This window comes from Procambarus clarkii, chromosome 36 (genome assembly GCF_040958095.1).
Source record: "Procambarus clarkii isolate CNS0578487 chromosome 36, FALCON_Pclarkii_2.0, whole genome shotgun sequence".
Classification (NCBI taxonomy): Eukaryota; Metazoa; Arthropoda; class Malacostraca; order Decapoda; family Cambaridae; genus Procambarus; species Procambarus clarkii.
The window spans coordinates 30,709,555-30,735,581 of NC_091185.1; the positions used below are offsets into that span (position 1 = coordinate 30,709,555).

General features: G+C 45.4%; 1 protein-coding gene across 15 annotated transcripts in view; it reads left to right on the top strand.

Annotated features, from left to right (window-relative positions):
• The window catches only part of LOC123756175 (putative protein kinase C delta type homolog), a 245,601-nt gene that overhangs the window by 81,488 nt on the left and 138,086 nt on the right, over positions 1-26,027 (top strand). For 6 of the 15 annotated variants that reach the window (XM_069336615.1, XM_069336619.1, XM_069336616.1 and 3 more), the window contains exons 3-4: positions 7,671-7,764; positions 23,511-23,670. In XM_069336615.1, the coding sequence (XP_069192716.1) occupies positions 7,671-7,764; positions 23,511-23,670 (254 nt within the window). The remainder of the gene's footprint in view (positions 1-7,670; positions 7,765-23,510; positions 23,671-26,027) is intronic. The other 9 variants (XM_069336622.1, XM_069336628.1, XM_069336625.1 and 6 more) reach the window with 4 other exon arrangements.

The window sequence follows — 26,027 nt, forward strand, 5'->3', positions numbered from 1 at the left end:
CACCTCGCAGCAACCCTTCTATCACCACGTGGGACGACGATTGGAGATTCACTCACCTATTGTGTTGGCAGATTGTGCAAGGTATTGAGGAGCGCCTTTTTGGCTGGATTGTTACTGCAATGACTAGAAGGGGTTCAAGGTCAATCACCAGCAGGGATGAGGAGGAGGACAGATTTATAGACAAATTAATAGGGAAATTTGTAGAGAGAAGGAGTGATTGGTTGGAGGATCTAATCCAGGGGATTAAAAGTGAGGTATTTCAGCAAATACAGGATGCGGTAGAGAGGCAGAAACAAGAATTTATGCTCTATGTTCAGGAAGAGATTAGGAAGGGAAGAGAGGACTGGGAGAGGGAATGTGCTCGTATCACAAACGAATTAGGAAGGATTAGCAGCATGGCTAAGGATAGAGGAGTAATGGGGGATGGGTTAGTGACTGCGGTTGGGATGGGGAATCCCCAGGGGACAGGCTACCAGCATGACAATGAATTACTGAGGAGACGGTCTATTATAATACATGGATTATTCGAATCTAGGGCACCAACAAGACAAGAGAGAATAGAAACAGAAAAATACGAATTGCACGAGATATTGAGGTGTATTGGAGCAGAGATGGCAGAACGCGAGGTGGATATCAATCGACGGGTTGGACCTTACAATTGTACCAAGAATAGACCTGTTCTGGTGCAATTCTCCAATGAGGAGGCAGTGGAGTACATAATGAGGAGCAAGCATTTACTCAGAGGAAGTGAAACCCATTACAATGTGTTTATAGAGAGGTTTATGACGAAAGATGAGCAAACAGCCCACAAAAATAGATGGCAACAACGACACCGAAATAGTCTCACCTCCCAGGTCACATCCCAGGTCACCTCCCAGGGCACCTCCCAGGTCACCTCCCAGGTCGCATCCTCCCCAACTCAGCCCTCCTATACATCCCCCCTGCCTCAGCCTCCCACAACCCCCCTGTCCCTTCCACATTTGCACCTCCACAACGATTCCCCTGCCCCTGCTACATCACACTTGTCAGCGACCCCAGTGGGTCAAGCCATGCCCTCCCCAAACCCACCTTCCCATCCCCCCTCCCCAAATACCCCTTCCCACTCCCCTGCCCCTTCTACCCCATTGACTTCAATTCCATCTACTCCATCCCAGCTTCCACTGCACCCCTCTTCCACTCACCCCCAAACCCCACCCAACCCTCACCCCTCCTATGCACCTCCAGCCCACATTTAACCCCCTCACCTTGTGACCCCCTAACACCTTCCCCCATCTCCCTCTTCCCCTCTTCTACCCCAAAACCCCCACCTACCCCCGATTCCCCCCTAACTAATATACCCTCTCTTCCACTCCCAGCACCCATGCTCCATTCTCATCTCAGCTCTCCGCCCTCTGTATCCCTCTTCCCCCCAACCTCTCAACCTCTATCTGACTCTCAGTCTCACTCTATTTCTCAACCCCCCTATGCTATTCAGACCCCTAACTTTCAGACCCATTATGCCCTTCCTACCCCCCTAGATGCCCAGACCCCATTCGCCTACCAGGCACTCCCAGGCACCCCCCTAGCACCCCCCCACTCACCCCCACAGCCCCCACTTGCCCCCCAGACACCCCACAGTTCCCCCCAGACCCCTGGTGAAAGGGGGAACTCTGACACCCGAGTTTCCAAGAAGAGTCTCAAGGTTTGGTACACCAATGCTGATGGGGTAGCCAATAAAGCAGAAGAGATAAAAGAAAGAGTTAGTGAGGCAGACCCAGACATAGTGGCAATAGTGGAAACTAATATAAATGGCATGATCTCGGATGCAATCTTTCCAGAGGGGTACCAGGTGATAAGAAAAGAAAGGACACAGAGACAGGGAGGAGGAGTGGCACTACTAATAAAGCGGAAATGGAAGTTTGATGAGCTGGAAAATCCGGGTACCAATGAAAGCACAAGCTTCATACATGGAACTCTGACAGTGGATGGGAAGAAGATTGTAATCTTGATACTCTACAATCCCCCACCAAACAGTAGAAGGCCCAGGCAGGAGTACGAGGACAGCAACAAGACATGTATGGATGAACTGCAGAGGGCAGCAACTTTAGCGCATAGAATGAGAGCGAAGCTGCTGGTCATGGGGGACCTAAATCACGGAGAGATAAATTGGGAAACGAGGAATCCCCATGGCGGGGAGGAGACCTGGGGAGCGAAGCTGGTAGACGTTATTGACAGGAATTTCCTAACACAGCATGTGAAAGAAGATACTAGGGAAAGAGGAGGGGATACGCCCAGCCTATTAGATCACATTATCACTCAGAATGTAGAAGACATCGAGCAGTTGGAACATGAAATACCACTAGGAGCTAGTGACCATTGTGTCCTAGTCTTTGACTACAAGATGGAGCTTAAAATTGTGACCAAAGGACAAGAGGTCCGGGAAAGGAGACTTGATTACAGAAAAGGGGACTACAGAAGGTTAAGGGACTACCTGGGAGAAGTGCAGTGGGAGGAAGAACTTAGAGGAAAAACAGTGCAAGGTATGATGAACCAAGTCATATTGAAATGCAAGGAGGCTGAAGATAGATTTATTCCAACAATAAAGGAAAAAAGCAGGAGGGAATATAATAACCCATGGTTTAATAGACAGTGTCAGGAAGCAAAGGTGAGAAGCAGGAGGGAGTGGAGGAAGTACAGAAGACAAAGGACAGAGGACAACAGGATTAGATGTAACAGAGCTAGGAATGATTACATTAACATAAGACGAGTGTCGGAAAGGAATTATGAGAACGATATTGCAGTCAAAGCGAAAAAGCAACCAAAATTACTACATAGCCATATAAGAAGGAAGATGTCGGTAAATGACCAAGTGACAAGACTGAGGAAAACAGAAGGGGCATATACAGAAAGCGACAAGGAAATCTGCGAGGTACTGAATGCAAAATTCCATGGAGTGTTCACAACCGAGCCTGAGCAGCTCCCATTGTTAGAAGAGATTACCCAAGATGAAAGACTATCGGATATAGAGGTGACAGCAGAGGATGTAATGAAACAGTTGACAACACTGGATGCAAATAAAGCTGTTGGACCAGACAAAGTATCACCGTGGATACTCAAAGAGGCAGCGCAGGCTCTCAGCGTGCCTCTGGCAATGATCTTTAATGAGTCACTTATGTCGGGAGAATTGCCCAGTTGCTGGAAGGAGGCAAATGTCGTACCGATTTTCAAAAAGGGTGATAGGGAGGAGGCACTTAACTACAGACCCGTATCACTGACAAGCATCCCCTGCAAAATTCTTGAAAGAATAATTAGGCTAAGACTTGTTGAGCACCTGGAGAGCATTGGGTTTGTAAACAAGCACCAACATGGGTTCTGGACAGGGAAATCATGCCTAACAAACCTTTTAGAATTCTATGATAAAGTAACAAGGATAAGGCAGGACAGAGAAGGCTGGGCAGACTGCATATTTCTTGACTGCCAAAAGGCCTTTGATACGGTACCGCACATGAGACTGCTATACAAACTTGAGAGGCAGGCAGGAGTAAGCGGAAAGGCCCTAGTATGGGTGAAGAACTACCTAACAGGAAGGAGCCAGAGGGTAATGGTAAGGGGCGAAAAGTCGGACTGGCGAACAGTAACAAGTGGAGTACCTCAAGGATCGGTGCTGGGACCAATCCTCTTTCTAATTTACGTAAATGATATGTTTACAGGAGTGGAATCATACATGTCGATGTTTGCAGATGACGCAAAATTAATGAGAAGAGTTGTGACAGACGAGGATTGTAGGATCCTCCAAGAGGACTTAAACAGGCTGCAGAGATGGTCAGGGAAATGGCTACTGGAGTTTAACACCAGTAAATGTAAAGTTATGGAAATGGGATCAGGTGACAGGAGACCAAAGGGACAGTACACAATGAAGGGGAACAGCCTACCTGTAACGTTTCGAGAAAGAGACCTGGGAGTGGATGTGACACCTAATCTAACTCCTGAGGCACATATAAATAGGATAACGACAGCAGCGTACTCTACACTGGCGAAAATTAGAACTTCATTCAGAAACCTAAATGAGGAAGCTTTTAGGGCGCTTTACACTGCCTACGTGAGACCCGTCTTAGAGTATGCCGCGCCATCATGGAGCCCCCACCTGAAGAAACACATAAAGAAACTGGAGAAGGTTCAGAGGTTTGCGACGAGGCTTGTCCCAGAGCTACGAGGGATGGGATATGAAGAGCGGCTGAAGGAACTGAACCTTACGACACTAGAGAAAAGAAGGGAGAGAGGAGATATGATAGGGACATATAAAATACTCAGGGGAATTGACAAAGTGGAAATAGATGAAATGTTCACACGTAATAATAACAGAACGAGGGGACATGGGTGGAAACTGGAAACTCAGATGAGTCACAGAGATGTTAGGAAGTTTTCTTTTAGCGTGAGAGTAGTAGAAAAATGGAATGCACTTGGGGAACAGGTTGTGGAAGCAAATACTATTCATACTTTTAAAACTAGGTATGATAGGGAAATGGGACAGGAGTCATTGCTGTAAACAACCGATAGCTAGAAAGGCGGGATCCAAGAGTCAATGCTCGATCCTGCAAGCACATATAGGTGAGTACATATAGGTGAGTACACACACACTCTCACACACACACACACACACACACACACACACACACACACACACACACACACACACACACACACACACACACACACACACACACGTGGTGTTTTTTACGAGTCGCGTCTGTTTGTTTCTCTCCCCCCCCCCCACAGACTGTGACTTCCGGCTCATCCTTATACTCATCATATATTCACAATGAGTCATAATGATAGGAATTACAACAATTGTGTGTAGAAAAGTGGGACTTGTGGTTTATCAGGCTGTTGTTATCTGCCTGTGGTAATTGTGGTGAAATTTCCTTGCTGTGGTGCAGTTGACTTGTTGTTAGACGAGTTATTTGGGATGGGACGGAGGGAAGGAATAGTGGCCAATCACGTGTGGACGGTCGGGGGATTGAACGCCGACCTGCATGAAGCGAGACCGTCGCTCTACCGTCCACAGCCCAAGTGGTTGGGCCGAAACCCAGGTCCAGGTTCCCCGAGGGCAAGCACAGTGTAGAGTGTACCCCATCCCAGACACAACAGATGGGACAATCCACGCAAGGATCATTACCGCAGTGCGCAATAAGGAAATGTGTCTTCTTATATTACTGGAAGAGACGCGCGAGCTCCGAACTCCAGGAGTCCTTCTTGAGGTTATCTTGAGATGATTTCGGGGCTTTTTAGTGTCCCCGCGGCCCGGTCCTCGACCAGGCCTCCACCCCCAGGAAGCAGCCCGTGACAGCTGACTAACTCCCAGGTACCTATTTACTGCTAGGTAACAGGGGCATTTAGGGTGAAAGAAACTTTGCCCATTTGTTTCTGCCTCGTGCGGGAATCGAACCCGCGCCAGAGAATTACGAGTCCTGAGCGCTATCCACCAGGCTACGAGGCCTTTGTTCCAGTACCCCGCCTACGTACTCCTCCAATGACAATAAAGGGAGCCGGTCGGCCGAGCGGACAGCACGCTGGACTTGTGATCCTGTGGTCCCGGGTTCGATCCCAGGCGCCGGCGAGAAACAATGGGTAGAGTTTCTTTCACCCTATGCCCCCTGTTATCTAGCAGTAAAATAGGTACCTGGGTGTTAGTCAGCTGTCACGGGCTGCTTCCTGGGGGTGGAGGCCTGGTCGAGGACCGGGCCGCGGGACACTAAAAAGCCCCGAAGTCATCTCAAGATAACTCAAGATAACCCCGAATTATAATACATTATTATTGTATCATTAAGGTTTCACTCAGAATGGAAATCTGTCATCTGATCATACGTTTGGAAAGGCAATAACTAAACTCACCTTTTTAAATTTGTTATATTTTTGTATATTTTTTTGTATTAACACATTAAGATACACGTGCATTTGTGCCGCTGCCCTAGACTATATGAAGGGAAGTACAGTGTGTCAAAAAGCCAGCTACGTGATGCTAAAAAATCCCCATCACACAGGATGGTTAGTCATACAGAGGCATGTGATAAGCAGTCTGCACTGGCAGACTCCGGATGCATTTTGAGGATATCAACAAAACAAGATTGAATAAGATAGCAGTGGTAATACAAGTCCCCATCTCGCAGGATGGTTAGTCATACAGAGCCATATGTTTAATAGCCGGCACTGGCAAATTTTGGGTATACTGTGAGGATATCTTCAAGAATACGAGAGTGAATAAAGTAATTGCAAAGCTCCAGGTACCTCATGCTAACTGGTCTGAAAGGTCTAATAACTGGGCATTCAGTGATGTAGTGCGGGAGATCATGCCGTAGTTCCTGCTCACAGAGTTTGCAACTGGAGTGTTCAGGATTGGGAGACCCGTCACCTGCAGCCACCTGCCACAGGTAACGGTAACCCAACCTGATCCTTGCACCCACTGTGTCGCACAGTCTAGTGGACGTTTTGTGCTGTCCATAGATGTAGGTTTCAGATCTGAACAAATCATAGCTTTTTATACTAGTACTTTCAGGTCGTTGGGAGTCAGTAAGTTCAAGCAATTTGAACTAATGCTAAAGTCTAGGGACATGGGGCAGAACATTTCACTTCCTCAGCCTTCATAATGCAGGGGCATTGGGGCCCATGCCCCCCCTTTATGGGGGGGAAGGGGGGCTACCGTCCTAACCCGACCCACTATGACTTCCCCCCCCCCCCACCCAATATCACCATTAATCCTGCAAGGTTTAGTGAGGCTAGCCTCAAACGTCTGGCTTTCATTCTCCAACAGACATACTCTCTTATAGATATAGATTGCTACAGTCTTTGTCCCTTTCTATACTCATACCTGGAAGCCAACATGACCACACGTGGACAATATATTGCAAGATTATATTGATTTTAAACAGTATTACAATAAGTCCCCCTTCCTGTAAACATTTCTGAATGATTATGTTCACAGTCAATACTATGAACATTGGAGGTGTGTTTAGGTGTTGTGTGTAGTTGTGGTAATGTTGTGTTTCTTGTGTGTGTGAAGCAGTTGTGGTAATGTTGTGTTTCTTGTGTGTGAAGCAGTTGTGGTAATGTTGTGTTTCTTGTGTGTGAAGCAGTTGTGGTAATGTTGTGTTTCTTGTGTGTGAAGCAGTTGTGGTAATGTTGTGTTTCTTGTGTGTGAAGCAGTTGTGGTAATGTTGTGTTTCTTGTGTGTGAAGCAGTTGTGGTAATGTTGTGTTTCTTGTGTGTGAAGCAGTTGTGGTAATGTTGTGTTTCTTGTGTGTGAAGCAGTTGTGGTAATGTTGTGTTTCTTGTGTGTGTGAAGCAGTTGTGGTAATGTTGTGTTTCTTGTGTGTGAAGCAGTTGTGGTAATGTTGTGTTTCTTGTGTGTGAGAAGCAGTTGTGGTAATGTTGTGTTTCTTGTGTGTGAAGCAGTTGTGGTAATGTTGTGTTTCTTGTGTGTGAAGCAGTTGTGGTAATGTTGTGTTTCTTGTGTGTGAAGCAGTTGTGGTAATGTTGTGTTTCTTGTGTGTGAGAAGCAGTTGTGGTAATGTTGTGTTTCTTGTGTGTGAAGCAGTTGTGGTAATGTTGTGTTTCTTGTGTGTGAAGCAGTTGTGGTAATGTTGTGTTTCTTGTGTGTGAGAAGCAGTTGTGGTAATGTTGTGTTTCTTGTGTTTCAGCTCAAGACTCGGGCCCCCTGTGAGCGTCCGGCCCGGCCACTCAAGGTCCAGATCAGCCATCAGCATCAGCTCAGAGATGGAGAGAGTACGAGTACTGACTTATGGTGGTAGTTGTGGTAGTGGTGGTGGTAGTGGTGGTGGTAGTGGTAGACTGTGGTGGTGGTAGTGGTAGACTATGGTAGTGGTAGTGATAGACTGTCGTGGTGGTAGTGGTAGACTGTGGTTGTGGTTGTGGTAGTGGTAGACTGAGGTGGTGGTAGTGGTAGACTGTGGTGGTGGGAGTGGTAGATTGTGGGGGTGGTAGTGGTAGACTGTGGTGGTAGTAGAGGTAGACTGTGGTAGTGGTGGTGGTAGAATGTGGTTGTGGTGGTGGTAGTGGTAGTTGTGGTTGTGGTGGTGGTAGTGGTAGACTATGGTGGTGGTAGTGATAGACTGTCGTGGTGGTAGTGGTAGACTGTGGTTGTGGTAGTGGTAGACTGTGGATGTGGTGGTGATAGAGGTAGACTGAGGTGGTGGTAGTGGTAGACTGTGGTGGTGGGAGTGGTAGATTGTGGTGGTGGTAGTGGTAGACTGTGGTGGTAGTAGAGGTAGACTGTGGTGGTAGTAGAGGTAGAATGTGGTGGTGGTAAAGATAGACTGTGGTGGTAGTAGAGGTAGTGGTGGTGAAGGTGGTAGTAGCAGTGGTAGTAGTGGTGGTAGTGGTAGTAATAGTGGTAGCAATAGTGGTAGTTATGGTGGCAGGGTCCGGAGATTGACCCAAAGCTACCCTAAACCATTTAGAAATAATGAAATCAAGAAGATATCAAACACATTAGCTTACTATAATGTTGGTACTGCATGTTGAACCTGGAAAAAATATATAAAAAATTTTCCGGAAATAAACTCATTTTGTAACACAGAAATAAACTCATTTTGTAACACAGAAATATTAAATATGGCGGCGCATAATGTGGGAGAAAAACCTCCCACATCACCACCAAGTTGTTAATGCATCAGGTGGAAATAAATTGTCGCTGGTGTTGTGTTAATTCCATTATACATAAACACTTTAGTTAGTCATAAAAAGAGGCTGAAAATGACGTCTTTACTCTAGAAAACGAGGTTCATTTTCCCCGCGTCGTCATCAGTGCGTCACAATATCTATTTAGCTTTATGTGACATGTTATGTTACAAGCTAAAGTTACACTAAAATCATCAGTCTCAGAACTGAAAATAAAAAATAGAATGAATCTACTAAATTAACTATATAGGCATTAAAGGTTTGACATCAAACCCATTCATTCCTTTTTCCTAATCTCGATGAAAAAGGAGTTGAGTTTCGCGCCGAGGTCGGAGGAGCAGAAATAGAGATTTATTTATTTTGAGTTTACAGTAAGTTTAATGCTTGACCAATACTGGGCCAGAGACGTACGAACCTATGCAACCCGCCTAACCTAGCCTAAGCCTAGCCTAGCCTAAACTAACCTAACCTAACCTAACCTAGCCTAGCCTAGCCTAGCCTAGCCTAGCCTAGCCTAACCTATCGGTATATAGCACAAGGAGATATGCAAGTGCCTCGGCTGTTCATAGTGCTTTGTAACTTGCGCGTTGAGGGACCACAAAGTCCACAATCAGACGTATTAGTTGAGCAGATGGGAGGGTTTGAAGAAAAGTCAATCCCAACTGTTTATGAAATTAAACGCACTTTACACACGACTCGAAACAGCGTAAAACAGTTTGAGTTTGATCACTCAAATTGTGCTTGTTCAATACTTGTATTTGTTCCCGTGTTCAAAATACATCTCTCTACTCCTTCAAACGTGTACTGAGAATTCAAATATTATCTAATAGACCTAAAACACCAAATTTAATTATCCTAGGACTAATTATAAATTAAAGTACCGAGTATAAAGTTGTATTAATTTATAATCAGTAAAATGCCGATTTTCGGAGCGCGTTACAATTGACTTATTACGTCTATGCTCCGCCACAGCATAGAGGAGCATAGTCTGTGAACGGGTTGTGATTAAAAGATTAAAAACAATTTAATACTAATTTCGTGATGGCCAACTATACAATATTTTCCAAGACGATTTTAACTCCGCACAATCCGAGATGTAATTATATTTTCTCAAGTCCATCTACTGTAGTTACTTAATCCATCCCTGAAAACATATGCAGTAAAATATTAAGCGAGTGAGGAGGTTGTGTTTTTATAGTGGAGTGGTGGCAGGGGTGGGGTGGGGGGTGGGGAGGGGGAGGGGAGGGGGAGGGGAGGGGAGTAGGAGGACCAGCTCCGAGGGGCAAAGTTAGTGAGGTCCACCTTGGGATGAGCCATGAATCATGCTACTGATAACTTTGTGGCCCCTGCCTGCCGGGCCCTGATAACAAGATCACCCGGACTCTTCTCTCTCCTTCTCTCTCTCTCTTTCTCTCTCTCTCTCTCTCTCTCTCTCTCTCTCTCTCTCTCTCTCTCTCTCTCTCTCTCTCTCTCTCTCTCTCTCTCTCTCTCTCTCTCTCTCTCTCTCTCTCTCTCTCTCTCTCTCTCTCGCTCTATCTGTCTTTCTCTCTGTATTTTTTTAACTAAGACCTAGGATTCACACGGACTGTCAAATGACGTACCTGGTGAAACAGCAAGCAAGAGCTGTTATCCTATCTCAGCTAAGTTGTAATCCTACCTACTCCTAGATGCCCATTTATATCATGAGTCTGTTATATGCATCAGGAGGAATAGCCTTGTTCAGACCGTTTCCACCAGACTTGGTCAAGACTAGAGCTAAGCCTTCTGGCCCGTCTCTCCACCTTGTCCAACAGTCTGATGAATGATGGGGGAGCTGGGGATCTAGGAAAGGGCTGTATACTCTAGATAAGAGCGAACTTGTGCTTCATATAAGGTTTTACATCCCTTGCTGTCAAGAAGGTGTGAGATGCGCCGTAGAGCTGTAAGTTTCCTTGCTGCCTTTTGAGCATATGTTAAGCACATGCTCTTCATTGTCATTGAAGAGTCGAACCTCATTCTCAAGGTGACAATTTCATCCATAAGCTCTTGGGGTTCGCTACCCATTTGCTAGCCTGTCTGATTTGCCATGTGCAGGGCTGGCCAGTTCCCTCTGTCCCCAAAGCCAGGTAGTTCAAACCGATTCTTCACCTCGACCTGTCGGGATAGCGAGTGTAGTAAGCCTAGTGGTGGTCTGAGGAACCAACATACCCCAGAGGTCTTCAATGAACAATACTCGCAGGAAGGTCAGTTACGACAGGATCGAGGGACGAGCCTCACATGTGGGTGGGAAAGTTCACAAAACATTCAAGATTGAAGACTGTTAAAAGTTCATCAAATTCCCTCTGTATAAGATACTGGTTGAGGTCACCAACAATTATAATGTGGTGACAGTTGTGCTGCATTAGCAGGGAGTCAAGGTTGTCCATTAGGAAGGTGATTGGGGAAGCACCTTGCCATTGAGGTCTGTACATTGCACATAAGAGAATGAGGTACCTGGATTTATGGAAATATTGAAGAACATGATTTCCAGATGACCAGGAATGACCACATCAATGTGTTGTGCATACACAGATTTGCTGGTGCACACTGCAACACCCCCTCCTTGACCCTGCCTATCTCGGCGCAACCATGAGGTATAACCGGCAATTGTTGCAAAGTTCTCAGGGGTCCTGTCATCTAGAAATGTTTCTAGCACAACAACCACATCAGGACGATGAGTGTTCACAAAGCTGTGTGTGAGATCACCAACATTGGTCATGAAGCCCCCTGATGTTGGCAGACAATATGCTGATCTATTGACTCCTCATGTCTGTTTGTTGCTTGAGAAGGCAGCTGTGTATAGTGGCAAACCTCGTAGCTGCTGTGCTGGTGGCAGACCTCGTAGCTGCTGTGCATGGTGGCAGACCTCGTAGCTGCTGTGCATGGTGGCAGACCTCGTAGCTGCTGTGCATGGTGGCAGACCTCGTAGCTGCTGTGCATGGTGGCAGACCTCGTAGCTGCTGTGCATGGTGGCAGACCTCGTAGCTGCTGTGCATGGTGGCAGACCTCGTAGCTGCTGTGCTGGTGGCAGACCTCGTAGCTGCTGTGCATGGTGGCAGACCTCGTAGCTGCTGTGTATGGTGGCAGACCTCGTAGCTGCTGTGCATGGTGGCAGACCTCGTAGCTGCTGTGCATGGTGGCAGACCTCGTAGCTGCTGTGCATGGTGGCAGACCTCGTAGCTGCTGTGCTGGTGGCAGACCTCGTAGCTGCTGTGTATGGTGGCAAACCTCGTAGCTGCTGTGCATGGTGGCAGACCTCGTAGCTGCTGTGCATGGTGGCAGACCTCGTAGCTGCTGTGCATGGTGGCAGACCTCGTAGCTGCTGTGCATGGTGGCAGACCTCGTAGCTGCTGTGCATGGTGGCAGACCTCGTAGCTGCTGTGCATGGTGGCAGACCTCGTAGCTGCTGTGCATGGTGGCAGACCTCGTAGCTGCTGTGCATGGTGGCAGACCTCGTAGCTGCTGTGCATGGTGGCAGACCTCGTAGCTGCTGTGCATGGTGGCAGACCTCGTTCCTGCTGTGTTGGTGGTGTGTAATTCTGCTGTGCTGGGTAAGGCACAGCGCCACCTGCAGAGCTTGGGCATGGATAGTAAAGGTGCTGACGAGTAAGAGTGTGCACCAAGTCTGAGTATTTCTCAGATTGATCCAAGATAAGGTCTCTAAACATTATTCCTGTCTATCCAGATCTCTTGTGGTTCCACACGTGTCCTCTTGATGACCTCTTCGGTGGCAATAATTGCACCTGAGATCACTCCGACAGGTTTCAGCCGTATGTCCCTTGCGATTACATTGAGAGCAAGGCCGTACTATGAGGCTGGGAAGTTGACCGCCAGAGCTAAGCCGCTGAATCAGGCGTTGAGACCCGTGCTGAGTGTGTTACTGGTGCTGATGTTGTTTAGGGCCTTGTAGAGGTTGGTGACGTTGTGCCTGGTTATGGTTATGTTGTGACTGAGAGTGTGGAGGCTTAGGACGCTGGTTAGGGCGTCCACGCCTTTGACCACTCTCTCTAGGTCTATTCCGGCTGGTAGAGTTTTGATTTGGCCCCTTGTACAGGTCTTGTAGGCACCTGTTGATTGACAGCTGTAGATGTAGGTGTAGATGCAGGTACCAGTTTGTCTGAATTGGCAGGAGAGGACGGCACACAGGGTGATATACCTTGAACTGCTGTGTTTCCTCAGTTGGTGTGAGAGAAGGTGTTGGCTGCAATAAAGATATGTCTGTAAGACATGCAGAAGGATTTCCAGAGTCGAAGTTGTCGGATCGAGGCTCCCTGTGAGGCTTTATGGTGGATAGATTCCCACCAAACTTTAGCCTCGGAGTTGCAAGCAATGTGATTAGACCAGCAACTGTCAACCTCGGCACTTTGTTGCACAAAAGCTTGAGTTCTTTATTGAAACTGTGTTCTGATTTTCACACACTGCCTTCAAGGAGTCAGTGAGTACCCAGAATGCCAATCAGAGCCTCACTATGTTGGAGAAACTTCTGGGAAAGTTTGTAAAACTGAACAAAAGCAGTCTGATGATCCATAGATGAGGCTGTTAGGTAGGATTTAGACAGGATTTAGACTTGCAGTGTTGCAGAGTCGGATACCATGAGGTACTCCACAGGATCAATACTCCCCCCCGATGAGTCCTGAGATCTAGCACTTGAGTACAGCAGACGTCAGTGTCTGTCTTGTACTGTGTATGGCAAATGTTATTAAGACAATTAACCTCCTTGGACTGAACAAATTCTCTTTTGTCTTGAAGTTTAACCACAGACACAACAGAAATACTGCGTAAGATATACAGAGACAGATCTAGGTTTCAATATCTTAATAAAGAAGGTCTCTCTGTCCGTCTCTGTCTGTCTCTATCTCTCTCTCTGTCTTTCTCTCTCTCTCTCTCTCTCTCTCTCTCTCTCTCTCTCTCTCTCTCTCTCTCTCTCTCTCTCTCTCTCTCTCTCTCTCTCTCTCTCTCTCTCTCTCTCTCTCTCTCTCTCTCTCTCTCTCTCTCTCTCTCTCTCTCTCTCTCTCTCTCTCTCTCTCTCTCTCTCTCTCTCTCTCTCTCTCTCTCTCTCTCTCTCTCTCTCTCTCTCTCTCTCTCTCTCTCTCTCTCTCTCTCTCTCTCTCTCTCTCTCTCTCTCTCTCTCTCTCTCTCTCTCTCTCTCTCTCTCTCTCTCTCTCTCTCTCTCTCTCTCTCTCTCTCTCTCTCTCTCTCTCTCTCTCTCTCTCTCTCTCTCTCTCTCTCTCTCTCTCTCTCTCTCTCTCTCTCTCTCTCTCTCTCTCTCTCTCTCTCTCTCTCTCTCTCTCTCTCTTTATCTTTCTGTCTTGCCGCTAAATGCAATTTACCGTCGCTAAACACAATCTACCGCCGCTAAACACAATCTACCGCCGCTAAACACAATCTACCGCCGCTAAACACAATCTACCGCCGCTAAACACAATCTACCGCCGCTAAACAATCTACCGCCGCTAAACACAATCTACCGCCGTTAAACACAACCTACCGCCGCTAAACACAACCTACCGCCGCTAAACACAATCTATCGCCACTAAACACAACCTACCGTCGCTAAACGCAATCTACCGCCGCTAAACGCAATCTACCACCACTAAACACAACCTACCGCCGCTAAACACAACCTACCACCGCTAAACGCAATCTACCGCCGCTAAACGCAATCTACCGCCGCTAAACACAACCTACCTCCGCTAAACGCAACCTATCTCCACTAAACACAACCTACCTCCGCTAAACGCAACCTATCTCCACTAAACACATCCTATCGCCGCTAAACAAAACCTACCGTCGCTAAACACAATCTACCGCCGCTAAACACAACCTACCGCCGTTAAACGCAACCTACCGCCGCTAAACACAATCTACCGCCGCTAAACACAATCTACCGCCGCTAAACACAATCTACCGCCGCTAAACACAACTCCCGCCGTTAAACGCAACCTACCGCCGCTAAACACAATCTACCGTCGCTAAAAACAATCTACCGCCGCTAAAAACAATCTACCGCCGCTAAACACAATCTACCGTCGCTAAAAACAATCTACCGCCGCTAAAAACAATCTACCGCCGTTAAACGCAATCTACCGTCGCTAAACGCAACCTACCGTCGCTAAACACAACCTACCGAAGTTAAACGCAATCTACCACGGCTAACCACAATCTACCGCCACTAAACGCAATCTACCGCCGCTAAACACAACCTACAACCGCTAAATACAACCTTCCGCCGCTAAATGCAACCTAAAAAAGCTAAACACAACCTAACGCCGCTAAACACAACCTACCGCCGCTAAACACAACCTACCGCCGCTAAACACAACCTACCGCCGCTAAACACAACCTACCGCCGCTAAACACAACCTTCCGTCGCTAAACACAACCTACCGCCGCTAAACACAACCTACCGCCGCTAAACACAACCTTCCGCCGCTAAATGCAACCTAAAAAAGCTAAACACAACCTAACGCCGCTAAACACAACCTACCGCCGCTAAACACAACCTACCGCCGCTAAATGCAACCTACTGTCGCTAAACACAACCTACCGTCGCTAAACACAACCTACCGTCGCTAAACACAACCTACCGTCGCTAAACACAACCTACCGTCGCTAAACACAACCTACCGTCGCTAAACACAACCTACCGTCGCTAAACACAACCTACCGTCGCTAAACACAACCTTCCGCCGTTAAACGCAACCTACCGCCGCTAAACACAATCTACCGTCGCTAAAAACAATCTACCGCCGCTAAAAACAATCTACCGCCGCTAAACACAATCTACCGTCGCTAAAAACAATCTACCGCCGCTAAAAACAATCTACCGCCGTTAAACGCAATCTACCGTCGCTAAACGCAACCTACCGTCGCTAAACACAACCTACCGAAGTTAAACGCAATCTACCACGGCTAACCACAATCTACCGCCACTAAACGCAATCTACCGCCGCTAAAAACAATCTACCGCCGCTAAAAACAATCTACCGTCGCTAAAAACAATCTACCGCCGCTAAACACAATCTACCGTCGCTAAAAACAATCTACCGCCGCTAAAAACAATCTACCGCCGTTAAACGCAATCTACCGCCACTAAACGCAACCTACCGTCGCTAAACACAACCTACCGAAGTTAAACGCAATCTACCACGGCTAACCACAATCTACCGCCACTAAACGCAATCTACCGCCGCTAAACACAACCTACAACCGCTAAATACAACCTTCCGCCGCTAAATGCAACCTAAAAAAGCTAAACACAACCTACCGCCGCTAAACACAACCTTCCGCCGCTAAACACAACCTTCCGCCGCTAAACACAACCTACCGCCGCTAAACACAACCTACCGCCGCTAAACACAACCTTCCGTCGCTAAACACAACCTACCGCCGCTAAACACAACCTTCCGCCGCTAAACACAACCTACCGCCGCTAAACACAACCTTCCGCCGCTAAACACAACCTTCCGCCGCTAAACACAACCTACCGCCGCTAAACACAACCTACCGCCGCTAAACACAACCTACCGCCGCTAAACACAACCTTCCGCCGCTAAACACAACCTACCGTCGCTAAACACAACCTACCGTCGCTAAACACAACCTTCCGTCGCTAAACACAACCTACCGCCGCTAAACACAACCTTCCGCCGCTAAACACAACCTTCCGCCGCTAAACACAACCTTCCGCCGCTAAACACAACCTACCGCCGCTAAACACAACCTACCGCCGCTAAACACAACCTTCCGTCGCTAAACACAACCTACCGCCGCTAAACACAACCTTCCGCCGCTAAACACAACCTTCCGCCGCTAAACACAACCTTCCGCCGCTAAACACAACCTACCGCCGCTAAACACAACCTACCGCCGCTAAATGCAACCTACTGTCGCTAAACACAACCTACCGTCGCTAAACACAACCTACCGTCGCTAAACACAACCTACCGTCGCTAAACACAACCTACCGTCGCTAAACACAACCTACCGTCGCTAAACACAACCTACCGTCGCTAAACACAACCTACCGTCGCTAAACACAACCTTCCGCCGCTAAACACAACCTACCGTCGCTAAACACAACCTACCGTCGCTAAACACAACCTTCCGTCGCTAAACACAACCTACCGTCGCTAAACACAACCTACCGTCGCTAAACACAACATACCACCACTAAACGCAATCTACCGCCGCTAAATACAATCTACCGTCGCTAAACGCAATCTACCTTCGCTAAACGCAATTTACCGCCGCTAAACACAATCTACCGTCGCTAAACACAATCTACCGCCGTTAAACATAACCCACCGTCGCTAAACACAATCTACCGCCACTAAACACAACCTACCGCCGCAAATCACAACCTACCACCGCTAACCGCAATCTACCGTCGCTAAACGTAATCTACCGTCGCTAAACGTAATCTACCGCTCCTAAATGCAATCTACCACTTCTAAACACAATCTACTACCACTAAATGCAATCTACTACCGCTAAACGCAATCTACCGTCGCTAAACGCAATCTACCGTCGCTAAACGCAATCTACCGTCGCTAAACGCAATCTACCGTCGCTAAACGCAATCTACCGTCGCTAAACGCAATTTACCGTCACTAAACACAACCTACCACCGCTAACCGCAATCTACCGTCGCTAAACGTAATCCACCGTCGCTAAACGTAATCTACCGCTCCTAAATGCAATCTACCGTCGCTAAACACAACCTACCACCACTAAACGCAGTCTACCGTCGCTAAACGCAATCTACCGTCGCTAAACGCAATCTACCGTCGCTAAACACAACCTACCGTCGCTAAACACAACCTACCGCCGCTAAACACAACCTACCGCCGCTAAACACAACCTACCGTCGCTAAACACAACCTACCGTCGCTAAACACAATCTACCGCCGCTAAACACAACCTACCGTCGCTAAACACAATCTACCACCGCTAAACACAACCTACCGCCGCTAAACGCAATCTACCGTCGCTAAACACAATCTACCGCCGCTAAACATAACCTACAGCCGCTAAACACAACCTACCGCCGCTAAACACAACCTACCGTCGCTAAACACAACCTACCGTCGCTAAACACAATCTACCGCCGCTAAACACAACCTACCGTCGCTAAACACTACCTACCGCCGCTAAACGCAATCTACCGTCGCTAAACACAATCTACCGCCGCTAAACACAACCTACCGCCGCTAAACACAACCTACCGCCGCTAAACGCAATCTACCGTCGCTAAACGCAACCTACCGCCGCTAAACACAACCTACCGCCGCTAAACACAACCTACCGTCGCTAAACACAACCTACCGTCGCTAAACACTACCTACCGCCGCTAAACGCAATCTACCGTCGCTAAACACAATCTACCGCCGCTAAACACAACCTACCGCCGCTAAACACAATCTACCGCCGCTAAACACAACCTACCGCCGCTAAACACAACCTACCGCCGCTAAACACAACCTACCGTCGCTAAACACAACCTACCGTCGCTAAACACAATCTACCGCCGCTAAACACAACCTACCGTCGCTAAACACAATCTACCACCGCTAAACACAACCTACCGTCGCTAAACAACCTAACACAGCTAACCGCAATCTACCGTCGCTAAACGCAATCTACCGTCGCTAAACGCAATCTACCGTCGCTAAACACAATCTACCGCCGCTAAACATAACCTACAGCCGCTAAACACAACCTACCACCGCTAAACGCAATCTACCGTCGCAAAACGCAATCTACCGCTTTTAATTACAACCTACTACCACTAAACGCAATCTACCACCGTTAAACACAACCTACTGCCATTAAACACAACCTTCCGCCGCTAAACACTACTTACTGTCGCTAAACACAACCTACTGCCATTAAACACAACCTAGTGCCATTAAACACAACCTACCACCACTAAACGCAATCTACCACCGCTAAACACAACCTACCACCGCTAAACACAACCTACCGCCTCTAAACACTACTTACTGTCGCTAAACACAACCTACTGCCATTAAACACAACCTTCCGCCGCTAAACGCAGTTTACCGTCGCTAAACACAACCTACCTTCACTAAACACAACCTACCACCGCTAAACGCAGTTTACCGTCGCTAAACACAACCTACCGTCACTAAACACAACCTACCTTCACTAAACACAACCTACCACCGCTAAACACTACTTACTGTCGCTAAACACAACCTACCGCCATTAAACACAACCTACCGCCATTAAACACAACCTACCGCCGCTAAACGCAGTTTACCGTCGCTAAACACAACCTACCGTCACTAAACACAACCTACCGCCGCTAAGCGCAGTTTACCGTCGCTAAACACAACCTACCGTCACTAAACACAACCTACCGCCACTAAACGCAGTTTACCGTCGCTAAACACAACCTACCGTCGCTAAACACAACCTACCACCACTAAACGCAGTTTACCGCTGCTAAATAAACTACTAAGCCATTGAAATTGGGAATGAATTACTGAACAATAATTCCAATTTCTTTAATAGTGAGTAGAAAAGCTGTCTAATGGGACCATGTTTATAAAGATCGAGTTTCTCGTCAATTAAACTGTGATGGCTGGCGGAGGTGATCTGAAAACATGATTATAAAATAAAAAAACTGTGGAAGCCATATTGGCGCTTGAGAGGTAGTTTGTGTTTATATAGGAACTACCTCGAACCTCTCCTGGGGCCAGATTCACGAAGATGTTACCCAAGCACTTACGAACGTGTATATCACTTTCCTCCATCTTTGACGGCTTTGTTTACATTTATTAAACAGTTTACAAGCGTGAAAACTTGCCAATCAACTGTTGTTATTGTTAAAAACAGCCTCCTGGTGCTTCGGAGCTCATTAACTGTTTAATAATTGTAAACAAAGCCGCCAAAGATTGAGAAAAGATGTACAGGTTCGTAAGTGCTTGCGTAAGTGCTTCGTGAATTTGGCTCGCAATATCTTTATTGAAATATGAAATCCCATTTGATTTCTTTGACCCATAAATACTATTTATAGCCAGTATTTTCGAATTTAGTTTTTTAATCTAAATTTATCCAATTTGAAGGCAGTGTTTTGTGTTGTATTTTGCGTTTATAGAGTTAATGACATATTATTATCCCTAGTGTGGTCCCCCCTCCATCCAATTTTCTATTTCAACATCGTTTTTTATTTCTCTTCCTCTTGTCTCTTTAATAACACTAGGAGTAACTCTGTCATCCTTCTGTGGCCGCTCTATAGAGGATTTGTGTCCACTCTCTATCCTCTGTTGTGGTGTCGAAAAACTTAACTTCATTATATAAATAGAGCCTAATAAGAGAGCTAGATGATCTTGAAGACTAACAATTGATATCGGGTTATTAAGATCCTGGTGTGAGATCTGGGGCCAGATTTACGAAGTAGTTATAACAGCACTCACGACTGTGTCAGCCCGTCCTCGACTCAAGACCACAGCCCGTCCTCCAGACAAAAGACCCAAAAGTGATTCCATGCACCCGCCAAACCCCCTGTTTATGAATGAAAAGCGGTTTACACACGACTCACACTGCTGACGTTCGAACATATCCGGAACAAGTGCTTCACTGACGAATTTTGTTCGAATCACAACGCTATAAATGCTTCACCCACGTACTACAAATACAAATAATCGCCAACAGAACCTAAACACCTAACCTAACCTATCCTATGCCTATATATGCACAATATGCTAATATATTATAATATTAATTTATACTTGAGAAAATTCCCGTTTTTAGTGAACAGCATGTTAAAATTTATGAATGCGTCTGTGGGGTTGACCGCTGGATGTAATGGACTTGAGTCGAGGATGGGTTGAATACAAATAATCGCCAACAGAACCTAAACACCTAACCTAGGCCTATATATGCACAATATGCTAATATATATATATATATATATATATATATATATATATATATATATATATATATATGTCGTACCTAGTAGCCAGAACGCACTTCTCAGCCTACTATGCAAGGCCCAATTTGCCTAATATGCCAAGTTTTCATGAATTAATTGTTTTTCGACTACCTAACCTACCTAACCTAACCTAACCTAACTTTTTCGGCTACCTAACCAAACCTAACCTATAAAGATAGGTTAGGTTAGGTTAGGTAGGGTTGGTTAGGTTCGGTCATATATCTACGTTAATTTTAACTCCAATAAAAAAAAATTGACCTCATACATAATGAAATGGGTAGCTTTATCATTTCATAAGAAAAATATTAGAAAAAATATATTAATTCAGGAAAACTTGGCTTATTAGGCAAATCGGGCCTTGAATAGTAGGCCAAAAAGTGAGTTCTGGCTACTAGGTACGACATATATATATATATATATATATATATATATATATATATATATATATATATATAAAAAAAGTGAGTTCTGGCTACTAGGTACGACATATATATATATATATATATATATATATATATATATATATATATATATATATATATATATGTGCGAACAAGCCTGAATGGTCCCCAGGACTATATGCGAATGAAAACTCACACCCCAGAAGTGACTCGAACCCATACTCCCAGAAGCAACGCAACTGGTAACTACAGGGCGCCTTAATCCACTTGACCATCACGGCCGTCAAAAGGAAGTGATAGCCGAGGCTATTTGAGCCACTTCCCCGACGGCAACTCGGATGGTAATCTTGGGCATAGCATTTCACCAAATCACCTCATTCTTTGGGGCACACGTGAGGTGTGAGTTTTCATTCGCATATAGTCCTGGGGACCATTCAGGCTTGTTCGCATTTGTGTTCCTCACGTGTGCCCCAAAGAATGAGGTGATTTGGTGAAATGCTATGCCCAAGATTACCATCCGAGTTGCCGTCGGGGAAGTGGCTCAAATAGCCTCGGCTATCACTTCCTTTTGACGGCCGTGATGGTCAAGTGGATTAAGGCGCCCTGTAGTTACCAGTTGCGTTGCTTCTGGGAGTATGGGTTCGAGTCACTTCTGGGGTGTGAGTTTTCATTCATATATATATATATATATATATATATATATATATATATATATATATATATATATATATATATATATATATAAATTAAACTGCCAGAATGAACTATAAATCAATTTACAGGTCCTACTGTGCACTATACAGTGTACAGTTGAACAGCTGAAAGGTGGCTATTTAACAGAGGCCGCAGCTCCTTTATATATAAGGATTCCATTACTCTCAAATATGACTGGCCGTTCATACAAGTGTCCAGAATTTTAAAATCAGACACTTGTATGAACGGCCAGTCATATTTGAGAGTAATGGAATCCTTATATATAAAGGAGCTGCGGCCTCTGTTAAATAGCAACCTTTCAGCTGTTCAACTGTACACTGTATAGTGCACAGTAGGACCTGTAATTGTACACTGTATAGTGCACAGTAGGACCTGTAATTGTACACTGTATAGTGCACAGTAGGACCTGTAAATTGATTTACAGTTCATTCTGGCAGTTTAATTTTATTATAATTTTGTTTAGTTTACCATGTCTTTGCCTTTTCTTACTTATTTTAAGTCTTGACATTGTACATTATTATAATCTTTTATTTAGGATATATAATACATTTTTTGGTATTTAGTTTTATTTAATATTTGAGTTTTTATAAGATTTTGGTTAGTACTTTATAATTGTCGTTTATTCTGTTTGTATTTTATATACATTTTTTGTAGATTTGTAGACATTATATGAATATTTGTAATAGTGTTTAGTATCTATGTGTTAGCTATCGAGTTTCACTTCTGGTCACTTCGTGTAAGTTTAATAGAATGGTTTGTTTTAGTAGTTATAAAATTTCTCTTGTAATTTAATGGATTTTTAAATTAGATTTTATATATGTCACAGTTGATAAGTTTTATTTGTATTGATCACTGTAAGTAAGCTTAAGTGTTTTGTTTTTTAAGCATTTCCCTTTCTTTAATAGGCAATTATATTCAGTATGAGTTCTTTGTTTACACGCTTGTAAACTGTTTAATAAATGTAACCAAAGCCGTCAAAGATTGAGGAAAGATGTACACGTTCGTAAGTGCTTGCGTAACTGCTTCGTGAATCTGGCCCCAGGTGTCCTGGATCTCATCTTCCCTATATTTATATTAAACATTATGTTGATACATTAACATAATGTTAAATTAATGTAATGTTAGGCTAAACATTATGTTATTTACCTATATTTTTGTTTTTACATTTAATTTTGGTATTATTGTGTAGGACCCCCACTAGTGTGTGGCTACCCAGTGCCCACACTGAGGTCCCCCCACTAGTGTGTGGCTACCCAGTGCCCACACTGAGGTCTCCCCACTAGTGTGTGGCTACCCAGTGCCCACACTGAGGTCCCCCCACTAGTGTGTGGCTACCCAGTGCCCACACTGAGGTCCCCCCCACTAGTGTGTGGCTACCCAGTGCCCACACTGAGGTCCCCCCACTAGTGTGTGGCTACCCAGTGCCCACACTGAGGTCCCCCCACTAATGAGTGACCTCCCAGTGCCCACACTGAGGTCCCCTCACTTATGAGTGACCTCTGAGGTGCCGCCACTAATGAGTGACCTCTGAGGTACCCCCACTGAGGTCCCCCACTAACGAGTGACCTCTGAGGTCCCCTACTAATGAGTGACCTACCAGTAGCCACACAGAGGTCCCCTACTAATGAGTGACCTACCAGAAGCCACACAGAGGTCCCACACTAATGAGTGACCTCTGAGGTACCCCCACTAATGAGTGACCTCTGAGGTACCGCCACTAATGAGTGACCTCCCCACAGTTCCGACCATCACGGAGGAGACCTTCAAGACAGTGTCAGGCATCACGAGACGTCGAGGGGCCATCAGACACCAGAAGGTCCACAGTGTCAAGGGTCACAAGTTCGTCGCTAAGTTCTTCCGCCAGCCGACCTTCTGCGCCTTCTGTGGAGACTTCCTGTGGTCAGAGTCACCTTCCTCCTCTTTAATTTATATATTTATATCAGTTTAACTTTGGGTTTTCTCCTCGGTACTGTTTATATGGGTGTTTATAAGGGGAGAAATAATAAAAAATATCCATATAGGGCATTGTAAAATTTACAGAATATATATATATATATATATATATATATATATATATATATATATATATATATATATATATATATATATATATATGTCGTACCTAGTAGCCAGAACGCACTTCTCAGCCTACTATGCAAGGCCCAATTTGCCTAATAAGCCAAGTTTTCATGAATTAATGTTTTTTCGACTACCTAACCTAACCTAACTTTTTCGGCTACCTAACCTAACCTAACCTATAAAGATAGGTTAGGTTAGGTTAGGTAGGGTTGGTTAGGTTCGGTCATATATCTACGTTAATTTTAACTCCAATAAAAAAAAATTGACCTCATACATAATGAAATGGGTAGTTTTATCATTTCATAGGAAAAATATTAGAGAAAATACATTAGTTCAGGAAAACTTGGCTTATTAGGCAAATCGGGCCTTGCATAGTAGGCCGAGAAGTGCATTCTGGCTACTAGGTACGACAGATATATATATATATATATATATATATATATATATATATATATATATATATATATATATATATATATATATATATATATATATATATATAATGTTAGTTCAGGAGGTTGTACAAGTATGAGAAGGGTTGTATGGTCTCACAACAGCAGAGAAACAAACTTTAGAATGTTTATACCATCAAAACAGGAGAACAAGAGGAGAGGTGATGTGTACTCACCTATTTGTGCTTGCGGGGGTTGAGCTTTGGCTCTTTGGTCCCGCCTCTCAACTGTCAATCAACTGGTGTACAGATTCCTGAGCCTACTGGGCTCTATCATATCTACATTTGAAACTGTGTATGGAGTCAGCCTCCACCACATCACTGCCTAATGCATTCCATCCGTTAACTACTCTGACACTGAAAAAGTTCCTTCTAACGTCTCTGTGGCTCATGTGGGTACTCAGTTTCCACCTGTGTCCCATTGTTCGCGTCCCACCAGTGTTGAATAGTTTATCCTTGTTTACCCGGTCGATTCCCCTGAGGATTTTGTAGGTTGTGATCATGTCTCCCCTTACTCTTCTGTCTTCCAGTGTCGTAAGGTGCATTTCCCGCAGCCTTTCCTCGTAACTCATGCCTCTTAGTTCTGGGACTAGTCTAGTGGCATACCTTTGGACTTTTTCCAGCTTCGTCTAAGATAAGTTTACACTTGGCTATTCCTATCAAAAAACGGCAAACCTTGACATAAAAATTAAACATGATATATTACGCTTAAAAATGAACGTGTAATACTTTGAGAACTTTCACCTAGTGGTGTCCGAATGTTAAGTTTACCGGGTATACTAAAGTAAGAATGATTAGTTTACCGTGGGACAGAAATACCCCACCAAGACACCCCGGTATGAAAACCGTCCGGTAAAATAACTTGTAATATTCTTAGCGGAACATTTTTCAGGGGCGAGTGTTGTGTTAGGAAGTGACTTAAGAGCCCTCGGGGAACGATTACCCTAGCTACAACGGCCGTCTTGCTCCCTGCGACCAGCTCCCCCTAACTCTCTCTAGCGACCACCTGGCCGATTATTCTACCCTTTCAATACTTACAGCCCCCATAACCCATCGTTATACCTGATTCATCACACGTAGAGGAGAGCTATGTCATCGCTACAGAGCATTTAAAGGCTCTTGTGGTGCTGCTCTAACGGCGCAGGGCAGGAAATTGGTTTGTTTAGAGCGAGACAGGTGGCGCCAGCTGTCGGCCTCCCCTAGTGCCACCTCTCCCAAGGCACTGGTGCCAGATTTACACGGCGGGAAATATATGGCACCGAATGATTAATCCTCGAAGATTGTTGAGAGGAATGTCCCCTGTGTTGGCGAGCCCGCCCCCCCCTAGTGTGGGGTGACTCAAGGGGGAGAGCCCCCCCCCTAGTGTGGGATGACTCAAGGGGGAGGCCCCGCCCACGGTAACGTTTGTGCACGAGGGTGTGTTATAACCATAGAGCTTTGTAGAGCTTGAGTGCGTTCCTTAGAGCAGTGTCGGGATCGTGAGCTCTTTCAATAGAGTTCTAGGCGCAGCTGCTGTAAATGTGAGCCCAACCGCACAGGATTTAGAGGAGAGAGAGAGAGAGAGAGAGAGAGAGAGAGAGAGAGAGAGAGAGAGAGACAGACAGACAAAGACAGAGACAGAGAAAGACCAGAATAAGAGGTATGAAATAACACAATAACAATTTATAAAAACCTTGAAAGTATTTTATCATCAACCAAGACAATATTTACAAAATAAGCACAACTT